This window comes from Varanus komodoensis, unplaced genomic scaffold (assembly GCF_004798865.1).
Source record: "Varanus komodoensis strain SLA01 unplaced genomic scaffold, ASM479886v1 scaffold68, whole genome shotgun sequence".
Taxonomy (NCBI): domain Eukaryota; kingdom Metazoa; phylum Chordata; class Lepidosauria; order Squamata; family Varanidae; genus Varanus; species Varanus komodoensis.
In genome coordinates this window covers 3,352,936-3,372,390 of record NW_025336321.1, presented here as the reverse complement: position 1 = coordinate 3,372,390, position 19,455 = coordinate 3,352,936, and the positions used below count along the sequence as shown (strand labels likewise).

The 19,455-nt window shown below is 41.2% G+C and overlaps 1 protein-coding gene across 2 annotated transcripts in view; it reads left to right on the top strand.

Annotated features, from left to right (window-relative positions):
• The window catches only part of COLQ (collagen like tail subunit of asymmetric acetylcholinesterase), a 49,885-nt gene extending 30,936 nt beyond the window's left edge, over positions 1–18,949 (top strand). The window contains exons 10-17 of one of the 2 annotated variants that reach the window (XM_044450691.1): positions 1,190–1,225; positions 2,379–2,459; positions 8,769–8,865; positions 9,723–9,862; positions 10,809–10,928; positions 12,283–12,403; positions 13,286–13,388; positions 16,896–18,949. In XM_044450691.1, the coding sequence (XP_044306626.1) occupies positions 1,190–1,225; positions 2,379–2,459; positions 8,769–8,865; positions 9,723–9,862; positions 10,809–10,928; positions 12,283–12,403; positions 13,286–13,388; positions 16,896–16,965 (768 nt within the window). In that variant the 3' untranslated portion in view covers positions 16,966–18,949. Of the gene's footprint in view, positions 1–1,189; positions 1,226–2,378; positions 2,460–8,768; positions 8,866–9,722; positions 9,863–10,808; positions 10,929–12,279; positions 12,404–13,285; positions 13,389–16,895 lie in introns of both variants that reach the window. The other variant, XM_044450692.1, reaches the window with a different exon arrangement.
• Positions 18,950–19,455: the final 506 nt, after the last annotated feature.

The window sequence follows — 19,455 nt, the reverse complement described above, 5'->3', positions numbered from 1 at the left end:
AAAGATGCTGCTTGAGGAATGTTGAAAGTTGTAAGATATTTTTTTTTTCAGTTTAAGCACGCATAGGATTACAGCCTTAATGTTTATAAGCCTCCTTAAAGAGATAGCAGAAAGGCAAGATGTAATTATTTTGAACAAATGAATGAATGTAACTTTCTAGGTGAGGCATAAGATAATATAAACTATATATAGTTTAGAGGGCCCAAACAACAAAATCAAACTCCAGGAAACTCCTCAGGAAAAACTGGATTTGTCATCTACAGATCTGGTTTTGACTCACCTTGTTCCATTGGTATCAGGAGAGTAGGAAAAGCATGTAATTGTTTTTCTTCAAATGATACTTGGGCTAATTCTTAGGAGTTATCAGTCAAATGAGAATCCATCAGTCTTGCTTCTACCTCCACTCGGTTTATGAGTCTTGTCTGTATTCTGGAAGCACAAACTCTACACACTGAACTTTGACAATGTACTGTCTGGATCTGGAGGGTTGCTAAGTCTTAACCTGCAGAAGCCTGCCCCTTTTTAAAGCATTGGCCCCCATGTGTAGCTGTTAGACTACAACACCTGTCAGTTGGCCTCCCTGGCTGGAGGGCTAACACCTAGAAGGCCAGAGGTTCCCCATCGGCTTTTAGAAGCAGATGGAGGTTCTGATTCCCCATCACATTGCTGGCATTGCAGGAAGGTTGCATCTGAAGAATGCCTCCTGGTTCTGCAGGCATCTTAAAAGCCCAGGATCCCACTAGGGGAACAGCAACACTATGAACACACGGGCCATATTCTCAAGAGAAATGATGACTGAGACAACTTCAGGGAAAACAATGGGAGGGAGAAGCAAGAAACAGTGAGGCCATGAGTATGGAGATCATAAATATATAACAACATTGATCCAGACTTCATACCTTTCCTGCAAAGTTGCATTCAGCCATGTTCATTACTAACAAAATAACATAAACTATTTGACTGTAATTCCACTATAGCTTTTGTCCTTGCTGCCAGAAATAGCCATAATTATCTGTGAGCTTGTAATTATCAAATGTCTCATATGGCTCATAATAGAAAAATTGGAAAAACTTTGGGGCTGCTTGCTTTAAGAGGAATAGAAAGAAACTCAGTATCTTTTGTATCATGCCTATAGAAACCCCAAAATGATTCATTAAAAGGTATTTCACATGTTTCCTTTTTCTTGTAGGGATATATCGGCTTCCCTGGAATGCTGGGGCAGAAGGTATGTACATGAGCTGCAAGAAATTCTCAGGTTGTTCTCCTGATCAGCATATGATGGTGGTAATATTTCAGGAGCCCTTTCAATGCAGTTTTATACATATTTATTCAGAAGTCCCACTGCAGTTTTCTGTATCAGCCGTATGCAAACTGATGTCCTCCACATCTTGGATTTCAACTCCCATCAGCTCCAGACATCATGGCCAAGGGTTGGGAATGTTGAGAACTGTAGCTCAAATTATCTGGAGGGCACAAGACTGGGAAATTTTCTTCCACACCAGCCTTATCCAGTCTGGTTCTTTTCAGGGTGATGGGAGTGTTTGGGGTGATGGGGTGATGGCCCAGCATATCTGGAGGTGCTCTGTGTGAGATAGTTCTTGGAGAATGGAGGCATTGGGTGCCATTGCTGCTATTGCTCATGAAGGAAATTCATTCCCCACAACCCCACATCCAAGTTCAAAATCCTGTTGCTTCCCTTATATCTCAGCAGCCCTGCCAGCACATGGGCAGAAGGCTAGCAGCATGACTTAATCCTTCCAATGAATCACTTGTTTATTTCTTGGGAGTTGTATAACCAAAAGATAAAACATTTCAGTTTTTTAACTTTCAGAGAAATTTCTAGTTTTTGAAAGAAGTTTTCAGTTGATTTTATAAAAAACGTACAGAAGCAATTTTTTTTTTTTTTTTGCTTGTAGAGAATTGTAAGTTCTTGTGTTGTAAATATTGACTTCTCTATGTGGGGTATTTATTGTGTGCTTGTGAAGAATGCAATATCTTTTACTCATGCTGCCCTCCAGGGCCTCTCCTGTTTTTCCCCAGTCATTTCTGAGGCTCTCTCTTTTTTTGAAGAATGAGGATGATGAATTCTTGCATTTCAAGCTGGAACGAAAGCTAGTATAATCTGCTATGCTACAGCTTTATCACAGTGGCACACTGTGCTTGATTTATGGAATATATAGAAAAGCAGAGAAATACAAATCCCCGTGGAAACCCCAGAGTAAAGGATGCACATTTGGTCCTGCAATGCAAATGGAAATAGACTCAGTAAAGCAGGCAGCATGTTAAATCCCTCATGTAAAGAAGCCCTACAAGTTATATAACCAACAGTCCACATTTATAGTAAATGCCTGTTCTTTGTTTTTTCCGTCTTCATAAAGGGAGAAATGGGTCCAAAGGGGGAACCTGGTGCATCGGGGTACAGAGGTCCGACTGGAAGACCTGGAAAACGAGGCAAACAAGTAGGAATCCTGTGGTGCTTTTTAAAATGGTTTTAACATTTGTTTGGTTGTGCTATGTAAATCTTCTCTCCACACTTTGTCTGCAAACAGCTTGGAGTAGGATAACCTAAATAGATTAATGAGTGGGTCAAGCAAAATTTCTATAAGTAAAGGGCAAGATTTATTGCCATAGAAAAGCATGAAGACATCTGGTCATGATTTATAAGAGCTATGATGAATAGATTTCTAAGAAAAGAGAAAGTAAATAATGTGAGACGGTTTTGAACAAATAAAGGCTGGTTCAGCCAGCAAGATGGCAGAAGATAAAACATGAATACAGAATGAGCAAGATATCTAGACAGCAGTATTGATTGAAAACATTGAACTAGAGTATTGGAAAGATGGACCAAGATCATGGGACAAAGACTTGACCGATCTCCACACCACAGAACAAGGCCCTCCAGATGTTGTCCAACTCCCATCAGCTCCTGCTGTGTTGAAAGAGTAGCTCACATGTGTAGGAACCAGTGTGTCCTTTTGGTGTGGGCCCATTTCACTTCTGAAATTATAGGCATTCAGCCATTTTCATTCACTATTACCGTGCATGTTTCTGTAAAAATATATCCTCCTGATTGCCTATATAAGACCTAAACAAGTGAATTGCTGTCTCTTAGGGCACCACTCAAGGTGGCTGCCCACAGTCTTCCAAAACTGGAGGATTATGAGCAGTGGTGTAGTTGCAAATTGAGAATTGCGGGGGGGGGGGGGTCCTTCATTTATTTATTTATTTATTTATTAAAACATTTTTATGCCGCCCCATTCGCCGAAGCCTCGGGGCGGCTTACAACATATAGTCATGATAGTCAGAGCCACTCATCAAAGCCATGCCCTCCTTAAAACCACACACACCCAAGCCACCCGTTTCCAAAATCATGCAACCTTTGATTATACAAGATTATCATGATTATACAACCATGATTATACATGATTGATCATGATTATACAATCAAATGGGCTTTATTCCTTTGAATTCTTTTGAGTGATGAATGCAAGATGAGCATATCTCTTTTTGATGTGCAGCTCAAAAAGCTTCCAGAAGTTATTTCTTCTATCTTATTATGAACGATTAAAAAATAGATTCATACCCCGCTCTCCAGCCAAAAAGCTTGCACAGTAGATTATGTGACATTAATAAGACAGTGCAGTTTTTACTATCCAAAAGCACGACATACACGGAGAAAGGGACAGGGAGGGGAAAGGGAAGAAAGAAAACTCAGGTACTAATTACCCACACTTATAGAAACATACATAGCTATATTCTCCCAATCTCCCAGTGATTGACAATCACTGTTTTGCTTTTTAAATTTTCTGTGGCCTCTGCAGCCACTGACTTTGTGTGAACACATGTGTGGGTCCTCCATGCATCCAGAGTCCATAGTTTAGGGTATGGGTCCTCAAACTACGGCCCGGGGGTCGGATCTGTCCCACCATGCCCTTTTGGACCGACCGTGCCCATGCATGTGCCCGCCGCCACCCACCTTGCCCCGTGCGAGGGGAGGCAGCGGTTTGCTCGCTCGAAGAACATGATCTCCAAGCAGGCAAGCAAGCCACTGCCTCGTGCGCCTGCCTTGCGGTGCATGCCTGCCCCCGCTTCACCTAACCTTGCTTCACTGCGCATTCCTGCCTCCGCCTCAGTGCGCGCACCTGCACATGCCGCCCCCACCCCAGCCCACATGCACCACCAGCACCACTTTCCTGGCCTGCGCCCAGCAGCTTTCATCTGGCGGCTTTCATCTGGCTGCCTGGTGGAAAAGTTTGAGGACCCCGGTTTAGGGGTTCCAGCTTCTCAAAATATTCAATAATCTTTTACTGTACTCTCATTGGATCTATGCTGAATCATGCATAAAGTAGCCTAACTGAAGTAAGAGGAACTTAAGGCTATTAGAAGTCATGGCTAATTTTCCCACTGATTCCAGTGAATACACTCCACTTATGATACTCTTCTCCCACTTTAGCCATTATTCTCCCAAATAATTCTGGGACTAAGAGATGTGAGAAAACACCTCGAAGAGCTTCAGTTCCTGGAATGGTTTTTCAGTCAATCCCTCTTTCCCAGGAACTCTGGAAACTGTCCCTTTTTGTGTGAGGAATAGGTGTTTACTAATGACACTCAGGACCCTTGACAAGATTCTTTGGAGAAGTAGTGACTGTTAAAAGAGGAATAAAAATGTTCTAAATGTGTGGTGTGGATGCAGGAGGGATGGGAGGTAGTTTTTAGAGCACCAAAGGTATTCTGAACACATGTTGCTGCGGAGCAGAGGCTGACCATGAGGCCAAGTGTCAGAGAAAAGTCATGTGCATGCCTGGTAGGCCCCTCCAGATAAGTAATTCCCAAGAACTGTTGGAAACTGTCAAAAAAATACCCCTGTCCTTAACCCATTAAATTCAAGACTCTGAAACAGTGGCAGCTGCCAGCCATGAACCAACAAAGCCAAGTCTCTTGAGAAGCAGTGAGGGAGAGACAGTGGGCCTGTGTTCAGAGATCCAGCAACCCCCTTGAAGACCCTCTCCAAAATTAGTGGGGGTGCTCCGATCCCCCCAAGGGCCCCCTCCACTACAACCTTGATTGTGGGTATCCAGTGGAAGGCAGGTGAAGTGTGGAGGCTAGGATTGCCACCTTGCTCCCCTCACTCAGTTAAATATTTGGGTGGTTGGTTTTATCCATCTAAATGAGGAGGAGAGTCTGCAGCCCCACCAGGATTCTTTGGAGGCCTGCAGTGTCTTGCTCCCCATCCCAAATTTTCCCTCTCCCATGCCGAAGATGGTCTTCCATCTTTGGAACCCAGCCGGCATGGAAATAATTGTGCCGGCTTCGAGGATAGACTGCAATCCCTCCACAGTGGAAGTCCTCACTCTGACCTCAAAGTGTTTTTCTGATCCTGCACCCACCCACTCAACCCTGCAACAAGGTCAGGAGGCCAGAGGCTGCCCTCTTAGCCGAACAAATATTTATTGATGGAAACTGCAAGCCTTCTAGGATATATGTAAGTGTTTGAAAGGCAGTCACTTTCTTTGACATTTGTTAACCCCAAATCTTGCATCATATGCTTTCAGCCACAGAAACTACCTTTGCTACCAGGCCTGACATGGAAACAGCTTTCTGCGTGGAATGACTCTACGTGGCTGGGAAACCATTTAAGTGTGTAGCTAGTACAAATATGATTGCTATTTTATTCTTACTGATTCAATTGCAGACAAGTAGGTTGTACCTAGGATGCTTCAAATGGAGAGCTGCTGGTACTAAGAATCAGAAGGCACACTGCTGCAGTTCGGTCTTTTGTCCCTTAACTGATTCCTGTGGTAAGAAAAAAACATGGAAGCAGTGGTAGGAAAACACTGGAGGATTACATGTGGAAGACATCTGCATCTGAACCCACTTTTGACAAATTTTGTTAGTGCGGGGAAATGCAGTGTTTAATTGTAAATGTGAAAGAGTGCTGCTTTTTTCACTTGTATATTTCTGCTTTTCCTCTATTCATAGAGATTGTGTAGAAACAAAATGCTCTTCATTTACTACTTGGAAAGAAAACACTCTTCATGTAGTACTTGGATCTGAGTTCTGTGGCAGAACTGAAAGTAGTTAAAAGCGGATGAACAGAAAAGTGGATTAACAACCAATTTACTGACTTGTGCAAAAACGGCTGTAAATAAGTTGTGACTAACTTAAATCTCATTGATTTCAGGAATCAATTCTATCTCTAAGACTGGATCCAAAACTCAGTTTCTTGAAGTCTTAATTTTGTTTTGAGAGACTGACCGCTTCTAACCTGAGGGATGATCTGAGATGTATATTTAAATAGCCGTTTGTTAAATAAGAGGAGACACTTTTCACCTACTCAGTTATTTCCTGTCTCCAGGATCAGCTAACATTCTATATAAAATGTCTGCAGTGGCAGCTAAATTAAGAAGGTGTTACTTCCACTTCCATTCCAAGATCTCTCTTGCTTATCTTATTGGCTCCTTCAGGTTCATGCTGAGAGTTTTCTCAGGCTTGTTCAGTAACACTAAGCCAGACTAGATGCAGCTCCACAAGTCTCCATCTTGCAAGCACCAAATCAAATCACAACAATAACATCAACACAGCAGGTTCCATAGTCTTTGTGGCACTGAAGTTAGCACCATGTGACCAGCCTTAGAAATTCACCTGCTGACGGCTGCCTTGTGAGTGATTAATATTTGCGGAAAATCCCCTCTAGTTGTTTAGTGTCCGTTTTCAGACTGAGAACAACCTTTCTTTGTCCATCTTTTCTACTCATCTGTTTCTCCCTCTGCTTTTCCTCCCTGTCTCTGCTTGTGATTCTCCCTTTCTTTTAAATCTGAGTTGTATTCTTCTGATTTATATTGATTGCATCTGGATATTATGCAAATAATTAGGTATAGAACTAGGTATAGAAAAATGATATGGAATAAATAGTATAGAAGAAAGGTAAGATATAAATTATTCATAATAATTAAATATATAAGTTGTAATAAATTAATTATTATTTATTTGTAATAAATAAATAATGAAAGTGAAATTGTGCATTGCTTTCCACAGTAAAGAGCAAGCTTGAAGTGCTTACACAAACAAATACAGAAATCCATAAGTAATATAATGTGACTCCCCCAGTCAGTATAAATCATAACTAGCTCAATAACATCTCAGAGATATTTTAAATATGATGAGCAGCATTTAAACCTATGAAATAAAAATAACCCAAGAAAAGTGAGTCTTGCAATGCAATGTAAAAGGTTTTTATTCACAATCTTCATATCTCCCTTCTGTCTCTGTTATGCCCAAGCCTTGACTGAATTCCAGAAAAGCAACCCACAACTGTTGGGACATAACTAACGTACATGAATGATGAGCATATAAGGATGGCTTTGCCTGGTGCTAAAACAGCAACAATCTCATAATGAAGAATGGGCTGGATCCAGATTTAGGCATGTGCAATTAGATTGACAGAAGTGGGCTTCCCTACCACCACCCTATTTTAGGACATCTTTAAAGGCTAGATATCAGGAGCAGACCCCTACTGTCTTCATAATTTCTTTCTCCGTCATTTTGCATCACTATCTCTTTCCCTCTCTTTGCAAAATGAGTATGAAAAAAATGGAGAAAGGAGAAAATGTATGTGTCAGTGGCGCAGTGTATCCACTTTGGCTTGCAGTCTAAACTTTTAAGGAGTTATCCATTATGCTGAACTTTTGGGGGGAATAGGGATGGAGCCCTTCAGCATTGAAAATTGTTCATTGACAATTCGGACAAAACTCCAGGGCGGATATGCCTCCCCACTGGACCCACTAGCCCCCACTGGCTTTAGGTCAATCTGCAATCCAGTTTCTGGTCAACAGAGCAGTATTCTTGAGCTGACCGGGGATGATGGGAGTTGGACCAACACATCTGGTGGGTGCCAGGTTGAGGAAGTCTGGATAGACATCTGGATGTTTGTGCTGTAAGGGATCAAAAGGCAGGCTGCAAAATCAGTGGCTGTACCCAGGCAGTGCTTGGCTACCCTAGGAGTTATGTGAAAAGAAACGAGCAGTGTTTTGTGCTATAAATCATAGTTATCGGCTTGGGCTAACTGCATTAAGCAGTCTTCTGAGCGCTGTGTTCCCTCAGCATTTCTGCGTGTTACAGATCAGTCAGTTTTCCAGCAACACAGTGGCTTCTCTTCAAATCATTTTTTAAAAAGTGCTGAGTTTGCCCACAGAATTCCTTGGGCTATCCACAGATACTACACAGGTCTCAGCCCTTCTACTTGCAGTGGCTTGTGCAAGTATGAAGCGTAGCGGTGTGGGTGAGGCAAGATGATGATTCCATCATTGTCCGTCCACCCATCTCCTCCCAAATACTCACATATGAGCATGGAGTGCTGCCTTAGTCATAAGGCACTCTGTAAAAAAGTGCCAAATAGGAGAATTAATAGACAGAAATAATTAATCAGAAATGTACATGGATGGACCACAGGATACATAGGGTTCTGCTGATTTTGGCTTGCTTCATTTCGGAAAAAAATCCTACTTGTATGTTTGAAATATATAATCCAGCCTCCTCCAACTTGCTGTCTTCCAGGTATGTTGAACTACAACTCCTAACATGGCTGCAGCATATAGTCCAACACATCTGGTAGCCACCAACTTGGGGAAATCAGATCTAAATACAAACATATACAGAGATGGAATTATTGTTTTTTCCAGCTCATACTTGTTTCTACCCATGAAGCGGCTTTATATTATAAAGTACTGCAAGCTATGTTTTAATATCTGGTCCTTTGTTATATATAATAGGGGCAAAAGGGAGACACTGGACCTCCTGGAACTGCAGGTCCAACTGGCAGGCCTGGTCCTCCTGGCCAGCCTGGTCCACCAGGACACTTCGTATCAGGTAAGGCAGGCCTTTCTTGATATTTATTTATTTGTTTGAGTTATACTCCACTTTTTTCTTGATAGCTGGTTTTCTTGCTTCATTTAAACAATATTGCTTTACTAAGCAGAAAAGAGACATATACCTATGAGGTGTCCACGAGAATGCTAGCTGAGAGGATCAGACCTTTTTAAGGTGCAGTTTTAGGTTGGTGTGGCGCTTTCCCTCCATCATAACCGGTGCTCTTTTGCCCTCTTGCAATGGAGTAAGAAGTAGTGTCTCAGTGACAAAGTGGTAAGGGCTTAATTTTCACTTGCCGGAGGATATTCAGCTGTGGAGGAACCGGGCATCATGTTAACCCCACTCAATCTGAATCTAGGATATTGACAAGGCTGATAGCTCCTGTGGTATGTGTGTGTGGGAAAGGCTACAGTGGAAGTGGTCATTATTGTGTACAGCCCTTTCTTGCAGGTATCTCCATCAGTCAGCAAGTACCCTGTTCATACCCAGATTCATTCATTAACGTGTTTGTTTGGTTCCTCACAGCTACAGCCTGCTTTTTCTGTCAGAGGCAAATTAAGCTAAATGAACATATCCCTAGAAAAAGAAAACAATGGTTAAAAGCAGTGCAACTAGCCCTGAAACTGGAACATCAGGGACACTCCATAAGTGTTGCCTCTGATGTGATTTCTATTGAAGTCAAAGCACCCACATTTTAAAGTACCAAATGACAGCACCCATATTTAAAATACGAGATGTTTGTTTTAAATATGTTTAGCTTGCAGATAGGAGTACCATTTTCTCCTTTCAGCATGTTCTTATCTATTTCAGCAAATATGTTTTTATCTATTTCAGTTTGGCAATCTGATATTTTCTAGGGCAACTGACAATGGGGCCAAAAGGGGAAAGAGGGCTTCCTGGGCCACCAGGGAATTGTCTCTGCAACCCACAGCAAAATGTGAATATCCCACGATATGAAGAACCACCATTTGGACAGACCTATTCAATAGTTCCTGCAGTAAGTGAACTTGATGAGAATTAATTGGCACATATTTTGTAAATGGATCATCTATTAACGTGCTTCTTGGATCATCACAATCTGGGCATGTTTGGGAGAACAACTAATTTGTTTATAAAAGCAAGACCCGTGTTCCAAAATAACCTACATGCTTTAACAATGTTACTTTTGCTCAGTAATATTGGCAACTCTAGGCAGTACTGCTGAGATCTCCAAGAGGCACTAATTAGTCGGCTGGGTGTAGCTGCCTCTTCCTTCAACAAGATGCTATTGGGGGAGCAGAATTTCACTTTCAGCTTTAAGGTGCACCATGCTAACATGTTTGGGTAGGTATACAGAAAGCAATGATTGACCATTTGCAAATAACAATCTGGTCAGTTCTACTATTGTATCATCCCAAAAAACTGATTTGCTGCAGAAATTGCATTTTGCCTCGCTCTACTGCAGCTCTTGTAGTAGTAAATTATAGTTATGTGAATCATAGTTATGTGGTTTCATAAGGGCTGCCAACTGAATGGTGACAGGGATATTATAAATCCCTCCTCCCTCTAGCTTTTCTAGGTAGATTAAGGTTGAAGTGTTTAAAGTATCATACTTTTAAAATCACCCATCTGTTTTTCTCTCTGGAAGTTGTGTCTTCCATCCTCCAGATCTTGAACACAACTCTCCCCAAATCTGTTTCTTTTTCCAGGCTATTCTGTTTGCTGTAAAGCTGCTCTCATGACTTCCATTTGGATGAAAACAGGCACATAACAATACTGGTTATGGATTAGGCTACACAATTTATTTAAATTCATAATAAGTGCTTGGGGGTTATTGGAACAGCCTTAGGTACTGGTCCCAAACCCTTCAAATTTGGAATGAACCCTTAAAACTCTGTTGCAGCCTATTATTCTGTATTAACAAACTATTTGCTTTTCACCTACATTTTATTTCTCTTCCCCAGATTTTTGTAGTGAATAACCGGGAAGAATTGGACAGACTAAACACAGAATATGCCCTAGCCTTTCGAAGAGATCAAAGATCATTGTACTTCAAAGATACTTTTGGATGGCTTCCAATCCAGGTAAAAACCGTCACTGAACTGGCTGTGTTTAAACAATTTCATGTACATGAATCAGGCTGAGAGCGACTCACCTAGTCCAGCAGGACATGAGAGGGGCTGGAAGGAGCATTCCTCTGGTGTTCAGATGATCTGGCTTGTGCAAGCACCTCTTTCTGGGAGGAAAGAGACATAGAGTGCCATGCCAAGCACAGCAGAGGGGTGGTATAGCATTTGGGGAGGGGCCCTGCCCTCTTGACATCATCCAGCCCCCTGAGCTTCGTGCAGCTGGAGAGGTTATCTAGCTCTGAAACAAAAAGAGGTACCTTCCCTGTGCAGGGATGTCTCATTGGACACAGTAGGACTTCCTTCTGAGAAATCATTGGTTCCAGAGACCAATGTAGATTTATGGGACTTAATTTAGTCATGACTAACTTTTTGTTTTAAATGTCTTAAATGCTGTTTTATGTACTGTATTTTACTGCTTTTAATATCCTGTTGTGAACTTCCTGAGAGCTTTGGCTACAGGTGGCATAGAAATGAATTTAACAAGAACTTAAGTCCCAATAATTACAGTGGCTGTACTGTACTCTGATGCTGCAGTGTAAGTTGCACTGTTGTGCAAATATGCAACGCAAGACTTATTTGTAGCATGAGCTACCAAAATCATTAGTGGGCAGTCCCAAATGCTTGGGACTATAGTCAAACATAGCCGAAGGAATACAGGGTATGGGACAGTGTTTCCTCATGCACCGCATTCCCAGCATGCAACGGAACATGAAATCTTGGCTTCTATGTGGACACAATGCTCTGATTATTTAACCACACTTTCCCTTGAAATTTCATGGTCCTGAACCTGGGGATATGGGAAAAAAGTAAAGGCTTTGAAAATACACCTCTGCACTGTAAATTCCCTGAAGTCCTCAAGGGAAAGTAAATGCCCACAATCATAGAGCAACATGATTTGCATTCCGGTTTAGGTGTAAGTAACAGTTGAAAGGATTCTGATGGAAATATTCTGTAAATGAGCCTTCCCCAACTAAGTGCCGTTTAGATGCATTGGACTGCAACTCGTATCAGCCACAGGCCTTGGCCGTGGTGTCTGGGGATGACAGGAGTTGTAAGCTCCAGACATGTAGGCATATCAAATTGGGAGGCTCCATCAAATCCCGAAGAAACTTCGATCCTGATTCAGAATTCCCAGGATATTCTTCAGCTGGCTGAATTAGATCCTAAAAATGAAAAACTACAAGATACAGGAAATTTTCAACAAGTGAGAACAGGAACATATGTTTTATAGCTTTTCCATGCTCCAGCACCAGGCATTATGGATGGCAACAGTTTAGTTCCAGTCATGATTTTTCATTTATTCAAGCAGTTTGCACCTTTCTATCCTGGGGACTACCAAATAGAAGATGGCAGCACATGTGGAGATGGAGTCCTACAAGATGGGGAAGAATGCGATGATGGCAATACCATCGTAACTGATAACTGTATAAGTATGTCTGATGGATTCTGTGCTCATGTTCATACCTTCATTTCAATACATATCCTATACACCTCATTTATATGCTCTGCTGCACTGGGAGGACAACTGGGAGCACAATTCTACATGACCAGTTTGGACATCACAACAACCCAAGGTTTTTTTTAAATCTAGGATAATTAGGAATGGAGCTAGGCAACATCTGGGTTGCTTCCACCCAATCACTTCCACTGGGGCTAAAGGACCTAGATATGCGTCATCCCTGGACTAAAAACCTATGTTCCCAGTGGCAAGGAGAGTCTCTCCAGATTTACCACACAGGGCTTCTCTACACGAGGTATTTACTGTGTACTTGTGATCCCTCAGTCACAGAAGCTTGTGGGGCTTTTCAGGATGTTGTTTCCTGTGTTTTCCAGTCTTTTTCATGGATTTTAGAGTGGGAAAATCCAGCACTTTCCTAGGGAGCATCTTTATTCATTACAGAAGCCTGGTATATTTTCATAATTCTGTTCCATGTCTTTGTGCCGAAATGTGAGCTGTGTAACGGAACATATGCAAATGGGGAGAAGGAGATCCCTGGGGGAGGGGCAGGGAACCTCAAATGAAGGATGGTCTGTTCCTTCCATAAAGGAAACTGAAGCAGAAGCCTCAGTAAAGTGCTATACGACTCATGTAGAGAAGCCCATAGAGGCAGCTTGGAGTTGAATGAAGTGAGAGAAAATCTGTACTGTCCTTTAACGTTGTGCTGCAGTGTTGTCTGTGTGAGTTTAGGGGCTTTTTCTAATATTGCAATCAACCATAAGCTGCCTTGGGAATCATTTCATTAAAGTGCAGGGAGTAGTACTTCTGTATAAGATTTTTATATTTACTAAATATTTCATTTCATATTTATTAGGGTGCCGCCATGCTTACTGTGGGGATGGCTACCGACACGAAGGTGTAGAAGACTGTGATGGCAATGATTTTGGATATTTAACATGTAGAACATATCTCCCAGGGTATGGCAAATTTCATCATCTTTGCTTTTGTTGAATTGTGGCAGAACATTATTGACTGAAACAAGAGTAGAAATCATATTAAATTGTGCAAGGTTGGAAAGAAGGCAAACTACTCTTTTTAGTTCCTTTTATTGAGGTGTGTGTGTGTGTCGGGGGGGGGGGGGGGGAACCTGGCTTGGAAAGTGCTTCCTGCAGTTCCAATACTTTAATTTCTGTGTAATTGCCATATAAAATTCTTCACGCCAGTCTATAGTTATTTAGAAAACAGAAGGAGACTGAATTCGCTGTGCCACCTGACTGACTGTGGTGGGGAGGAACTGGGTCTCAGAGATGTTGCACGAATTATCTCCCTGCAAATATGTCTTCTCCTATCCCCGACCACTTGTCACTTCAGTGACAAAGAGATCATCACCATTCTTTGGTTTCCTAAACAACTGTGGTGGAGAGAAAGGTTGGGCAGGTGGATCTGATGGCTAGCAAGGTCCTGGGAAGGTTGACCCCCCCATGGAGCCAGTGGGTAGGAAGGCCCCAAGAGATCTGAGGGTCTGGTGACAGATGTTTTTCCTGGTTCACTCCTGGGGAGAACCTGCCTTGCAATGGATATGCCCTTTGGCATCCATGATGTTGTCACATGAACTTCCCATCTTACAAAGAGATTGAAGCACATAAACAAGGCTGTGTTGTGCTTCCCTGGAAGTTGCACAATGAAGCTATCAGCAAAAATGTTGATTTGGCACAGAGCTGATGTGCTTTTCTTGAGTCCAGCGGGGTGCTTAGTTGAGACATTTGCTGTCTTGCAATTTGAGATGTAGGCCTTGGTATTAATACCTTCCTTTGGTTAGCAGCATTTTACCTGCAGTAGCTGTAGTTTTGTCATGCTGTCATGTATCCTTACGATCTTACAGGAAACGTTTAATTTGCAAATGAAATTAGCTGCACAGTCCTCATGGCTTATGATAGAATAATGTGTTAATTGGCAGGAATAAGAAAACAAAAGAATCCTTTCTGCAAACCTCCTTCTGTGTTAACTCTGAGGATGTAATTAGAACTCCCTACAGCACCAAGCATTTTAGTGCTGCTCTATAAGCAAACTTGTTTTAAAGGAAAATGAATATGTAAACACACGAGGCTGACAGGTTAAGGCTTTGAAAATTGAGGTCTCTGCTTCAGGGTTATTAGATTCCCAGATAGAATGACAGCTATGAGACCCCCTGGCTTCAGGAGTGGTGGGTTGGAAGAGACTGTATCTGCTCTTTACACGGGGGTAAAAGTCCCTGTTGAAGTGAATGGGAGCTTTATTCCCAGCTTCAGTGGAAGGCATAGCAAAGGCGGGGCCCTGCTCTGGATTTTAGTTCCCATCTGGTGTCTAAAACATTTGCTTCTATATAAATACATAAATGCATCTCAGGTTGGACCAGAACACTGGTCTAAAAAGCCTTCAGCTCGCTGATTTCCAAGTTTTCCTAAAGATACATGAACTGGACATATATTTAATGCACATCCAGTTATGTGGATTTTAGGCTGCAGATGTTTATTCAAATATCAGAAGGATGTTGTTGTTAGTCGCGAAGTCGAGTCCAACCCGTCACGACTCCATGGGCAACCTTCCTCCAGGCCTTCCCGTCCTTCACCATCCTCCGAAGTCCACTTAAGCTCACACCAACTGCTTCAGTGACTACATCTAGCTACCTCATTCTCTGCCATCCCCTTCTTCTTTTCCTGTTGATTGTTCCCAGAATTAAGCTCTTCTCCTGTGAGTCCTTCCTTCTCAGTAGGTGGTCAAAGTATTTGAGTTTCATCTTCAATACATGGCCTTCTAAAGAGCAGTCAGGGTTGATCTCCCCTAGGATTGACTGGCTTGATCGCCTTGCAGTCCAAGGGACTCGCAGGAGTCTTCTCCAGCACCACAATTCAAAGGCCTCAATTCTTCAGCGCTCAGCCTTCCTTATGGTCCAACTTTAACTGCCATACATTGCAACTGGGAAAACCATAGCCTTGTCTATACACACTTTTGTTGGCAGGGTGATGTCTCTACTTTGTAGTATGCTGTCTAGATTTGCCATAGCTTTCCTCCCAAGGAGCAAGCATCTTTTAATTTCTTGGCTGCAGTCCCCATCTGTGGTGATCTTAGACCCCAGGAAAATAAAATCTGTCACTACCTCCATTTCTTCCCCATCTATTTGCCAGGAAGTGAGAGGACCGGATGCCATGAACTTAATTTTCTTAAGTTGAGTGTTTGCTATGACCATTGTATTCTCTTGACAAAATTCTACCAGCCTGTTTTCAAAATTCTACCAGCCTGTTGACAAAATTCTACCAGTGTTTGCTATGACTATTGTATTCTCTTACCAAAATTCTATCAGAAGAATATCTGAAGGGAAAAAATTTTATTTATTAAATTCAATTTCTATGCTGCCCCATAACCTGAAGGTTCTCTGGGTGGCTTATAATATTAAAGCATAAAAACATACATAAACAATTATTAATCAGATAAAAAGACAAAACAATAAAATACTAGACCACCTCAAATAAAATATACTCACACACACCAGTAAAAACAACCAACAAATTAACCAAAATTGAATTAAGGTTAAAACATCCATAACATAATATAAAAGTATTAAATAAAGTTAAAAGTTAAGTTAAAAGTGTATTCTTTTAATTTTGTCACATATCCCAGCCCAGCTAGTGTTCTGTTAGCTATAAAACCCAGTGCTAGGAAGAATCTGCAACAGTGAGGCCCCATCCTTGCCAAACCACTGCATTGTTCCATACAACCTCCATTGTTAGGCTGGATGATTCAGTGTTGCTCACTGGCATCAAATGTCCTTCTCCCATCTTGGCCCACAAAGTCCTGTTCTTTTTACGTGGCAGCCTTAGCCTCTTTAAGAAGTTCAAATGAAATGAAACATTCACTGATTACAATGGAATGGTTTTCAGTGATTGCAATTTGGATTGGACTTGAGAATCCATGTGGTGTGCTGGTTAAAAGTGTTGAAATAAGACTTGGGAGATTTGGGTTCTAATTCCCTCTCAGCCTGAATCTCACTAGGTGACTTTGGGCTAGACAATGACTCTCAGCTTAACCTACTTCACAGGGTTGTTGTGGATAACATGAGTGGAGAAGTAAGCTTCTGTAAAGAACCTCAGGTTCCTTTCAGGAAAATATGTAATAACTAATATCAAGTGAATGCATAGTAAGGTGTATGTTAGAACAAAACTTGATTTTGGACTGTGCTAAATAGTACCGTACTGTCCACCAGACATATTTTCTGGACCCTCATATCTTATTTTACTTCCTACAGAAAACTACATTCAGGACTTGTCTGGCCATTCCCTGATAGAAATTAAGGATTTGAATTATCTGGGAAATTGGACTCCACCTTTCCTCGGTGGTTTATTTGAGAAATTTGCAAAGGAAATGCCAATCCCTAATAACAATTATTTAAAGCCAAAAAGAAACAAGGTTCACAGGTAATAACTTGTTTGTGTTATCTTCTGCCTTAGGTCTTATGGAAAACTACGATGCACTTCTTATTGCTATATTGACTCTACAGAATGTCGATATTTTACATGAAGGGTGAGCGGTGGTGAGTGAGTATATCTCACATAGGACATCCATTCAGCGGGTGCTATGTTGTCATCAAATCAAGGCCAGGCAATAGACAAGCAAACAACTGTGTAACGAAACGACTTGTGTCATGTTGCTATGGTGATCAGAGATGTCTTTTCAATTGACTCACACTGGAAGAAAATAGGACCACCGCATTCTGTCTTAGTAGAAAAATGTCAGATAACATTTATAGTTAAGACTTAACTTTTCCATGGCTGCTTACAGGAATTCCCTTGTGCAACAAGAACAAAACCAAATCACTGGAACACTGTATTTTACGTCTATGCTGTTACTTCATAAGAATACAATAATACCTCAACTTAGAACTGTTAGTCCTACAAATAAGCTCTTCAGGTTCTTCTTTTTAACAAAGACTATTCCAGTATAAACACCAAGCATATTCTGATTGCTGTGTTTATAAAGACTATTTAGGGGTTTCTTGTTTTTGTTTTTACTACTTTTGTAGTACTTTGTATGTGGTTTTAGGTTTCTATCCTATACCCATTTTCCAAGGAATAAGTCTAACTGAATTCAATGGGATTTAGTTCTGAGTAGGCATTCATTGGATTGTACTGTTAGTTGGATAAAATACACTTCCAAATGTACAAGAAACCTCCAGTTTTTGCATTGACTTGGAGCAATTTAGACTGCAGTCCAATACTGGATTCACATCTGAATACAGATGCTTAAGATTGTGCTGATAGTTAAAACGATGTTGACCAGATGAGGAAATGATCAGTTTTACTTAGAAAGAGAAATTATATAAAATATAAGATGTAAATAACCTGGTTTATATCCAGAGTGACTGAAATGGAACCATTCCAGTGGGTGTCACATGTTACCCACAGAATAGGTCAACAAACTTCCAGCGCCCCTGGAAGGGAGTCCCTCTAGATTCGAAGATTAAAGATTAAGGAAGATTAAGGGCCCATTCCTATCCGAGTGTACTCAGATATAAGTCCCATTAGGATCAGTGGATCACAGTCCTATCCAGGAAATCATGGATAAGTGCACAGCCTAATTCAACAATTCTTTACTATGAGATAAGCATTTGCAGAAAATTGCCCCATGCGGAATATGTTCCTGCTGTCTTGTGCATCATGTTCCTGTCCAGTTTTTAAAGCTAACAGTAACAAAACTTGTGTAAATATGCCTGGAACTTGCATTTTTGATTATGCATCAGAATGGAAGGCTGCATTTTGAAACTGAAACTGAGGTTGTGTACTGATTCTCAGAGTAGACTGATTAAAATCAGTGGGATTTCAGTTAGTCATAACCAACTGAAGTCCCATTGAACTGAATGGGTCCAATCCGAGTAAGAGTAAATCTGGATCCAATCCTACCACTGGAAAACTGCTACTACCAACTTTCATTTAACTTACATGGCAGAAATTGTTACATCATCTGCTTTCTTATGTATCATATCATAACTGGTTTCCTGTTTAGCAATTGTTTTCCAGTCTCAGCTTTGTATGACATCAGTATTACTGTGTATATACTCCTACTTGTATAGCCTATATGTGTCATCCCATAGAATATTACCTAGACTATATGCTGTATAGATTTTATTTATATATATGCTGAGGCAGTGGCGGGGCGGCGGGGGGCACTTCCAAAAAGTTTGGTCAGATGATTATCATTGAGAATATTTGAGTTATTTCCTTATTTCCTTTGTGGCTGACAATAAAGAGCTAATTTCATGTTGGAAGTATGTCAAATGCAACACAAATTGGAGTTACCTTAAATTTCATGTAAATTCCTCATAGAGTGAGGATGAATTCAGAAAAATGAAGATAATTCGGTCTTTCCTATCTGCCCTTAATGGTCTGAAATGTCTGTTTGAAATACATAAATACATGTATAACAATTCTTATTATATTCTGTTACTTCCATAGATGCTGAGTAAGGAGGATGCAACATAATTATAATAAAAATCCTATTAAAACCAGCACATATGCACCTTTTAATCATACACATAGCTGTGTAGATTAGTTTAATTCTGCATGTACATAGTACTGTGGAAAACAAGGCATTAAGACTTCAATCTTACCTGGGACTGAACCTCACTGAAATCAATGGGATTTAATTCCAAGTTGACATGCACTGGATTGCACTGTAAATTATTCTGTGAAGCACATGTGGGTCCCTGGATATGAATGGGGCAATATTTATCTGCTCACTGAATTTCGTTTCTCTAGATTGGGCTCAGTGGCTATAATACGCCATATCGGTGATTGCCAAATTCTCCACATTCACTGTGTGCAGAAACAAGAAATAAGGTCTCCGTATCATGTCAGTGTTGAACAAAGGAGGGTGTGGGGAGAAAGACCAGCCAGGCTGGAATTTCTTCTAGCTTTCTGCCCATTCCACACTCAGCAGTGACCGCTACGGACAGGCTGCCCTGGCTCAGGGCCTCTGAGCCTCCAGTGGAATGCTATCTGACCCTCTTGGTTT